At 37.9% G+C, this 10,168-nt stretch overlaps 1 protein-coding gene across 1 annotated transcript; it reads left to right on the top strand.

Moving 5' to 3' along the window:
* Nucleotides 1-7,571: 7,571 nt before the first annotated feature.
* Nucleotides 7,572-8,705, top strand: LOC143635375 (uncharacterized). Its single transcript, XM_077103226.1, has 3 exons — nt 7,572-7,980; nt 8,027-8,100; nt 8,184-8,705. The coding sequence occupies exons 1-3, from the start codon at nt 7,572-7,574 to the stop codon at nt 8,703-8,705; spliced, it is 1,005 nt and encodes a 334-aa protein (XP_076959341.1).
* Nucleotides 8,706-10,168: the final 1,463 nt, after the last annotated feature.

Raw genomic sequence — 10,168 nt, 5'->3', positions numbered from 1 at the left:
CTTTTCATCAGGTACCATTGTTTCATGTGTGTCCATTGGTGTGGACACTGTCTTGTAATCCTGGCAATTGAATTTGCTTAGTATTTCTTGAACATACTTTGATTAATTTATGAAGATACCATCTATCTTCTACTATACTTGTAGTCCAAGGAAGAAGTTCATTTCTCCCATGGAACTCATTTTGTATTTTGACTTCATCACTTGTTCAAAGTCTTTACGCATTTGTTCATTTGTTGAACCAAATATGGTGTCATCAACATACACTTGTACAAGCAGTAGATCTTTCTTCCATTTCTTATAAAACAAAGTCTTGTCAATAGCTCTACGTTAGAAACCATTATCCAACAGGTGTTTTGACAGCTCATCATACCAAGCTCTAGGAGCTTGATGTAATCCATACAGTGCTTTAATTAGCTTGTACACCTTGTTTGGATGGATTGAATCTTCGAATCCAGGTGGTTGTGTCACATAAATTTCTTCATCAATCTTTCTATTTAGAAATGCAGATTTGACATCCTATTGATAAACTTTGATGTTCATGGATGCTGCATATGCTAGAAAGATTCTGATGGCTTCTAGTCTTGCAACAGGGTTAAAGACTTCTTCAAAGTCTACTCCTTCTTCTTGTAAGCACCCTAGAGCCACCAGCCTTGCTTTGTTCTTGATTACTAATCCTCTTTCATCGTTTTTGTTCCTGAACGCCCACTTGGTGCCAATTGCATATTTTCCTCTGGGTTTGTCAACCAAATCCCAAACATGTAAGTATCTGAATTGAGCCAACTCCTCCTTCATGGCTTCTACCCAGCTGTTGTCTTTTAAATCTTGATTGATGTTCTTTGGTTCAACTTGGGACAGAAAATAAGCATAGAGACATATGTTTGCTCTTTCAGAGGAACTTCTTGTCATTCTTTCATGCAAGGTACCAATAATGTTTTAAGCAGGATGATTTCTTTCAACAGATGTAGTCTGAACAATCTGATGTGCTCTTTCTTCTGATTGAAGATTTGTCATATCTCTGTTAGTAGATTCATTTTGAGGTACTTCTTCAGATTCAGTAGGCACTTGGTTTAGAGTATCTGCAGATGAGGATGCTTCATTAGTTCCAATCTAAAGAGAATCAAACAATGAATGAAATCTGTCTTCAAATCTGTCTGTCTCTTCAGATTGACCATATTGCTGACTCTGCACTGGTTCACTATCCATGTCACTTGGGCTTTCATTGGATACTTCAACTGCAACTTCTTGATGATTGATCTCCATTTCATTTGGTCTTTGGTTGCTTCTCTCAAAGGTGAATCCTTTCTCTTCTGTTGCAACGGATGACCACAGCTTCTCCAGTTCACTCTGCTTTTGCTTTCTTTTCTCTTCAATACTTGTTATGAACATGCTGTCATCCATGTCTTCATTGTAGATTTTGAATGACTTAATCATATTTTCCAGATCAAACAACCATTTGGGTCCTTCTACATTGTTAAAGTGATTTTCATTGAAGATTATGTCTGAGGACTCAATGACCACCACGTGCTCTTTGACATACACTCTATAAGCCTTTTATTGAGTTGAATATCCCACAAAGAAACATTCCAGATATTTGGATTGAAACTTGTTCAGATAATCTCTTGTGTTCAGCAGTGAGCATTTACAACCAAAAGGCTTCAAGAACTTCACATAAGGTTTTCTTTTAAAGATAATCTCATATGGAGTCTTGTTGTGAGTTTTGTTCAAAAGAACTCTGTTTTGCTCATAGCATGTAGTGTTTATAGCTTCTACCCAGAAAGTCACTGGTAATTTTGCATCTACTATCATGGTTCTTGCAGCTTCAATCAATGTTCTATTTCTTTTCTCTGCAACACCATTCTGATCAGGAGTTCTTGGAGCACTGTACTATTGAAAGATCCCTTTAGAAGTGCACAATTCTTCCATAAGTCCATTCTTGAATTCTGAACCATTATCATTTCTAATCACTTTCACCCTCTTCTCAAGTTGATTTTCCATCTTCAGTATATAAGTCTTGATTAGTTCTGGAGTTTCATCCTTGCTTCCCATGAAGAATACCCATGTAAACCTTGAGAAATCATCTGTTATTACCAGGCAGAATCTCTTCTTTCCGATGCTTGGAACACTTACAGGACCAAACAGATCCATGTGAAGTAATTTCAACACCTCATCAATTGAATTTATCAATTTGCTCTTATGTGAGGACTTATGTTGCTTTCCTTTGAGACATGAGATATATTTTTCTTCCAATTTGAACACTCTGGTAGGAAGTCCCACAACATGCTCACCTTTTACTAGTTTGATCATGTTTTTGAGATTGACATGACACATCTTTCTGTGCCATAGTCTGGTCTCATTTTCAGTAGCTTTAGAGACAAAACATGAACCACCTCTAGAGATTGCATTTTTCATTCTCAGCTCATAGAGGTTCCCATTCCTTAGAGCCATCATCATAATCATTTCTGGTAGAATGACAAATTCAGGTTTGAGGATTAGGCAGTGTTCATCATTGAAGGCAACCTTGTATCCTTTATCACACACTTGAGAAATGCTGAGTAAGTTATATTGTAGTCCTTCAACATGCAGCACATTCTCAAAAGATACTTTGCCATTTGTAAGAGTGCCTTTTCCAACAATCTTTCATCCATTCTCATCACTCCCAAATGCAACAGGTCCTTTAAATTTTCTTTCATAATTCACAAGAGCTTCCCTATCACAGGTCATATGCCGGGAACATCCACTGTCCATGCACCATATATCATTTCAATCCAAGGACTGTTCCTGCATACATAAACATAACAATCAGTTACAGTCTAAGCTGCAAACTGGATCAGTTTGTAAGTGAGAGTCATGTTGAACTTCAACAGGAGTTGGAACTGGATCTTCATAAACTGTTTCACATGATTCATCAGAATCAGACTCATATTCAACTGGTGACTTGATACTTTCTTCAATTTTGTCAAGCACAGTGTCTTTCCAGTTGTTTATCTCTTGCTTGGTCTTCCATTGATAACCTTTTGGTTCAAAACCTTGTTTTAGGAGAAAATTTTCATCTTCATTTAGGACTCCAGGTCTCATCTTTGATTTTCCCTTTTCATTTGACCTTCTTCCCTTAACAGGCTTGTCAGAGTCCTTTTGATTTTTCATTAATTTTCAGAATTGACTTGAGCCTCTTTTCCATGGTCAACCTATGATCCTCACCATCAGAAGAACTCCTTTCTCCATTCAAATATTTCTCATACATTTCTTTATATCCTTTCATATCAAATCCACTGATAATGTCAGGAACTTCAAATGTCTCTTCAACAACCCAACATGAATGAGTGTGATGTCCATAGGCATAACACTTCTTGCACCACACTCTTGCAAAACTCCCTATATCTTCAAGCAGTTCTTGTCCTTGATCTTGTCACCTGGGCTTTCGAAAGTCAAAACCTAGAGAGGTTTTTGGGCATAGAGAATTGGTGAAGCCCATTCTGATTGGCTAGCTTACATCAGGTATTTGAGGGTACTTTTCCTTGACAAAGGTGATCTTCTACAGTTTGGATGGAGGACTTGATGAACTTGCTTCTTGAATAGCCACATGCCTTCTCATTGGTACATACTCAACATCCCCAATGTCAAACAGCCCATGGTTGGAGAACACAGGATAAATAGGAGGATGCTGATCATATGTGTAGTTCTCTGATTTATTATTCTTGTTCTTTGGTTGAGGTCTTTCTCATATATCAAACACCTTGTGTTCTCTCCTCATTTTTTCATAATGCTTCTTAAGTTTAGAGGTTGTCTTTGGTAGCTTTGGCATCTGTTCACTGTTCTTCTTCTTTGAACCCTTCTTGTTTCTCTTCTTGTTAACTAAAGATCTGTCACTTCTGCAACTACAAGTGCTTTCTTCACTTGAGTATTCACTCCATTTCTTCTTCACTTCAGTCTGCTTTACTTTCTTCTCATCTGTCTTAACAGTTTCTTTCATGACAAACTCACCTTCTCTGCTCATAGTTACATCTTCATATTTCTTCACAAACTCTAGTTTGTCCTCAAATACACTCTTAAATTGCTTTAGATATTCATCTCTGCTTTCTTTGTCAACCTTGAGAGGATATTTGTCACAAAAAGGTGGTGGTACCTTTTTGTATTTCTCTTTAGGGGTCATTTTATCCAAAAATCCCACTATATTTCCAGTAGACACGAGGTTCTTTAAAAACTCCATTTGAATCAGCAACCCATAGTTCTTGTGCTTCTCTTCTATGTACATCTTCTTCAGACCTTCAATCTCAACAGTCATCCTTGATTGAGTCATGTAGGCTTGCATACAAACTTCCTTCAGACTTTTAATCTGATTTTCATATGTGGCTTCACTTGTCTCATAGACATTCAGAAAAGCCTCTTTCCTTCCACACTCAGATTTCCACATTCCAATCTCCTTGTTGAGTTCATCAATTGTAAAAAGAAGTTCAGAAATAGAAGGTTTAGATTGTACCTGTGATGATGAGGACTCTCCCTTTTCCTGCACCTTATCTCTCAACATGGTTGCTCCAGTCAAACTCCCCATCTTGTGGTACCATAGTTACTGCAACATTTCCCTGATCTCTAGCCTGATTCACAGCATTGGCATTACTTCTGTTCTGATTGCCCCGAATTTGGAGCTGATTGTTTCTTTGTGGTGGCTAAGCTTGGTGTTGCTGGGATATGTTGTGGTTCTGATAGGGATTGTGATTGACCAGCTGATTTCTCTGTTGAGTCCCTTGATAATTCTGATGTTGACTCTGGTAGAACTGGTTCTAATTCATCTGATTACCAATTAGCTTTGGTTGATTACATTCCCTAGCAAAGTGCCCTGGCTGCTTGCAATTGTAAGAAATGGCTTTAGACTTGCCAAATCCAATGCGGTCATTGGGTCCTGGGAAAGATGATCTCCCAGTCCTTTTATACAGCCTTTTGTTCCTAACTGCCAACATTGCAGCTTGCCATTTTATGCCCATATCTTCAAGGCCATCCACATCTATCTGTTCGAGGTCTTTTTGCACTATACTTGTGTTAATCAGATTCTTTGCAACAAAGGCATGGTAGGAATCTGTAAACATGGAGAATAATGCTTGATAATCTGTTCCATGACTTGAGTTGTTTTGTGTGTAAGGAATGTGTCCACTGGCTGTAGAAGCAGCATCATCTTCAATCATTTGGACATTAAATCTTGCTTGGTTTCCTCCACACATTGATCCTGACTCAATAGGCTCCTCCACTATTGGCTGCTGCTGTGACTTAAGAGTGAGATTTCCAATAGGTGCCACTAAAGCATTTGTTACTGGGAAGCTGGGTTTCTCCTCTCTTATCATGTTATTTTCGATCATCACATGCTCAGCAGCCTTTAGGAATGCTAAGATATCATCCAGGGTAAAGAGGATAGCAGTTTCTTATATAGCTCAAAATCATAAATCTGTCAGTCTGTTGTTCTGATTTCATTCATAATAGTCATAAACCTTTGCAACACTAACTTTAGTCGTTCACCTTCCTTGAACTTGAAACGGTCCAACTGTTTCTTCAGTCTATCTTTCTTGATGTCTCTGAGCTCTTGTTACCTTCAAACATGTCTATGACTGCATCATACATGTCCTTTGCGGTTTTGTAATGATTGACACTAGTCAATATCTTCCAAGAGAGCCCTAACTTCAGCATAGGCAGTGCCTTGTCGTCTCGCTTCTTCATCTTGCTCTCAATGGTGGCATTATTGTTTTGAGCGAGAGAGGGAATATATTGTCCATCCTTGATTGAGTTTCACAGCTCAGGGTCATTATAGTTGACTGCAGCTTCAAACAAGACTTTCCATTTAATGAAGTTTTCTTGTCCGATTAACCTGGAAATATTGTTTGTTGATACCTCTTCATCATCCATCTTCTCAGATATGAACTTTCACAGAAGAAAACTTGTAAAGCTTCAAACTTATCACAAACCTTCAGTCCCGTGGCCTTCAGTGACCTTCCACATCTCTGATACCACTTGTCAGTAACGTAAATCTAGTGCAAACCTTAGGTAGGCTGACAAGAACACACATATCTAATAACCCAAAGGCCTAATGAATATTCCAGCGGAATCAGAATATTCAATGGATGGGAACGAAGATATGAGATAAGAACAACGAAACAATAAAGTATAGTCGGTAAGAACAATATCAAAGACAAAGATTCACTGCATTTAATGTATCATTCAATGAAACAGTGAAAGGAATGTCTAGGGTTTCATGTTGGCGGCGGCGGCTGTACGAGGAAACAAAAGAGAATATTCATTGGAATGTTTTTGTCCTCGTATCTGCTCTTATCCGCTCTCTCCTAAAATGGAAACCTAGGACTCTATTTATAGCCCTAACATTCCTTCTAGAATTCCCTAATTATTACATAATGAATGACAAAGTAAAATACAAGTGTAGTAGTCTTCGAGCATGATATCTATCTTGCTCGAGCAGACTTGTTATGTAGTGCATGCTCGATGAGTGACTTTGAGCATACTTTACTTAGAATAATTTATGAGAAATTATTCTCCTCCAACATGCTTCATTCTTCTTGACTAATCCTTGCTTTGCTCGAATTTGTCCTTCGAGCAAGCCTATTCTTCTTGATGTATTCAATTTTGCCTTAAGACTTATTGAGAAATCTTCAGCATGCTCGGATGTGATGCTTGCTCAGAACTGAACCATGCTCGAAGTCTTTACTTTGAACACATGACATCTTCTTACCGCATCCATGATCGTCACCAATGTACTTGGACTACTTATACTCAGATCACTTTGACTAAACCTTGAAAGATCAAGTCATTTGCTCGATTGGCAATCCGTACTCGATAGAAGAACACCCTTGCTCAGAGAAGTGTAGCTTGCTCGAAGCCTTCCACACTTAGAAGAATATACTAAAATACCATGCTCGAAGTAGTAAACCATGCTCGATGATCTAAGCTTGCTCGTATTCCATAGCTGATTTCTTGAGGAGGTTGAGAAGATTCTAATCTTCCAATGTAGATGTCCGACTCAACAATCAAGCACATGATGCATGGTCCTATAGGAAATTTACGACTAAAAACCCCTTGTATGCAGGGAGATCCTGAATCATGTCGTTTTCATTATCCTAGACAATTTAATGATCTGACAACACAAGGAGAAAATTCATATCCATTATATCGAAGAAGAGACAACGGAATAAGGGTGGACGTACGAGGAAGTGATCTTGATAATAGGTGGGTTGTCCCGTATAACCCAGTGCTTTTGATGATGTTTAACTGCCACATATTTTTCGAGGTTTGCTAAAGTATAAAATTCGTGAAGTATGTATTCAAATATGTTTACAAAGGACATGACAAGCAAGTCATTCAAATTGATCCAGACGAGCAATGAGATAAAGAAATCTCAAGATGCACGCTATGTATCACCCTCGGAGGCTATGTAGCGTATTTTTTCTTTCCCACTTTCTCAAATATCTCCTGCTGTATTGACGTTGCAACTTCATCTCCCTAATCAGCAGATGGTCAGGTTTAGGGATGATGATATTATGTTTGAAATTGTTGATAGGTAAAGAGATAAGAAAACCATGTTGGCTGCATTTTTTGAGACAAACAGAGTGGATGAAACGGCAAGGCAGTATTTGTATAAATATTTTCCAAAGAACTTTACATGGAATGGAGGCTCACGTCATTGGAATCGCCGTAAACAAAGGCCACAAAGAGGTCGTATTGTTTCGGCTAATCCAGCTGAACGAGAAAGGTACTACTTACGCCTACTTTTGTCAAATATCGAAGGTCCCACTTCTTTTGAAGATCTTCGCACACTTAATGGTGTAAAATGCCTGACATTTCGAAGAGCGGCCCTTGAGATGGGCTTAATAGAGAACGATGATAGTTTATTGCGATGTATCACAGAAGCCTCTCTATTTCAGTTTCCAAAGGCTCTTAAAGGGTTATTCGCAACAATATTGGTTTTTTGTAAACCTGGATATGTTCGTAAGTTATGGAATGATCACTTTGACTCAATGTCTAAAGATTATAGGTTACATTGCCAAAATATCCATCGAGTTCAAGATATGGTTGTTACTGAGATCAGGGGATATCTACAATCTATGGGTAAAAATATAAAAGAATTCGATCTCCCAAAAATTACGGATGATGTTAACTTGCAATATGCACTACATCGTGAGGTACAATAGGAGTTCAGGATAGTTGTTGAACCTGAAAACTTATCTGCTAGAGATTCACTTAATTGCGACCAAAAAATTGTGTATGATGAGATCATGATGCACGTGGACAATGATCGTCCGGGTTTGTTCTTTATAGATGGTCTAGGTGGAACAGGTAAAACATTTGTGTACAAAGCCTTGCTTGCTCAAGTTCGTTCACATGGTCTTATTGCTTTTGCAACAGCTTCATCAGGTGCTGCAGCTAATAATATGCCAGAAGGGAGAACGGCCCACTCTAGATTCAAGATTCCCATTTATCTCAATAATAATTTGATGTGTAAGATCAAATATCAAAGTGGGACCGCCGAACTAATTAGGTCAGCCAAACTAATAATATGGGATGAAGCATCGATGGCAAAACGACAGGCGATAGAGGTAGTTGATCGCACATTACAAGACATCATTGGTGTTAGACTCTCATTTGGTGAAAAGATAATGGTTATGGGAGGTGATTTCAGACAGGTGTTGCCGGTTATTAAACGTGGCACTTGACCACAGATTGTAGACTCGAGTTTTCGAATGTCGCCTCTATGGCGCGTCACTAAAAAGATGCGGTTGACCACAAATATGAGAGCGTTAACTGATTCGTGGTTTTCTGATTTTCTTTTAAGAGTCGGTGATGGAACTGAAGAATCGATCGACGGCAACTTTATCCGCATCCCCGATGACATGACAATTCCTTTCACTAGCAAAAGAAAATTCTATAAAGGAGTTGTTCAACGCAATCTTTCCATCAATCAAAAACAGTGTATGTACTTCGGATTATATAGCATCTAGAGCAATATTATCCATAAGAAATGAGAGTGTTGACGAGATTAACGATCAAATGATCGACAATTTTCAAGGTGAGGAAATGGTTTATTACAGTTTTGACGAAGTTGAGGACGATACAAATTTTATCCGATTGAGTTCCTAAACTCACTAAATGTTAGTGGTTTGCCACCTCATAAAATTTGATTGAAAATTGGATGTCCGATGATATTGATACAGAATATTGATCCATCACGTGGTTTATGTAATGGTACAAGATTGATATGCAAAGGTTTCCACCGTAACTCTATTGATGTGGAAATAGCTAACGGACAACATGGTGGAGAAAGAGTATTTTTGATAAGAATTCCCCTAAGTCTTTCTGAAGATGATATGTTCCCGTTCGACTTGAAAAGAAAACAATTTCCCATTTGACTTTGCTTTTCCATGACCATTAATAAAGCTCAAGGTCAAACAATTCCGCACGTTGGTTTTTATCTACCAGATGCTGTATTTTCACATGGTCAACTTTATGTGGCATTGTCTAGAGGGATATCACGGGAAAATACAAAAGTGTTAATACATCCTGCCAAAGATTTCGGACGAGACGGAGTATACACCTCAAATGTTGTCTACCGGGAGGTGCTACGTGATGTATGATCTGCACGTGCCTATCAAAATGTAAACATATTCCTACATATACGCTTTGTGCAATAGGTTTTTATATTTTTAATTTATTTGAATAATTTTTGTTGTTATTTTTTTATCCCTCAGTAATCAGTGATTATATGCACGACAATTGGTTATTTAAAAATCCAAAGATACAATGTACATTCGAATCCTTCTAAGTAGTATACATTAAATGTGAAAACTTTTAGTTTCTTCTAAGTAGTATACACCAACATAAACGACTATAGCAATGCAATTTTCTGCCGCCGCATCGGGCGGGTACCCTACTAGTTATTTTTATACTACACTTATTCATACATAGAATTATATATGGTTTTTTAACGAGGATTCGCAACAAAACTAGTTTAAAGGTTGGTGTTGTAAAAATATTAAGTAAATAGTGGATTTAAAATATTGGTAACATAATTTAGATAATTAAGAAAGTAAATAAATGGGTTATTACAAATCTGATAAAAAAATCAGACTGGGTGGGGCTCGAACCAGCGCCCCCCAGCTCCAAAAGTTTTAACGTGCCC

This window comes from Bidens hawaiensis, unplaced genomic scaffold (assembly GCF_021521415.1).
Source record: "Bidens hawaiensis isolate Kalapana, Puna unplaced genomic scaffold, B.hawaiensis_p1.1 tig00007455_1, whole genome shotgun sequence".
Classification (NCBI taxonomy): domain Eukaryota; kingdom Viridiplantae; phylum Streptophyta; class Magnoliopsida; order Asterales; family Asteraceae; genus Bidens; species Bidens hawaiensis.
The sequence above is the reverse complement of the archived record's forward strand: the minus strand, read 5'-3'. Positions and strand labels throughout refer to the sequence as shown.

Coding starts and splice junctions, on each gene's coding strand:
- LOC143635375 (XM_077103226.1), top strand. CDS start 7,572: ATGTTGGCTGCATTTTTTGAGACAAACAGAGTGGATGAAACGGCAAGG. Junction 7,981..8,026: donor TTGTAAACCTGGATATGTTC/GTAAGTTATGGA, acceptor TAAAGATTATAG/GTTACATTGCCAAAATATCC. Junction 8,101..8,183: donor GGGATATCTACAATCTATGG/GTAAAAATATAA, acceptor GAGGTACAATAG/GAGTTCAGGATAGTTGTTGA.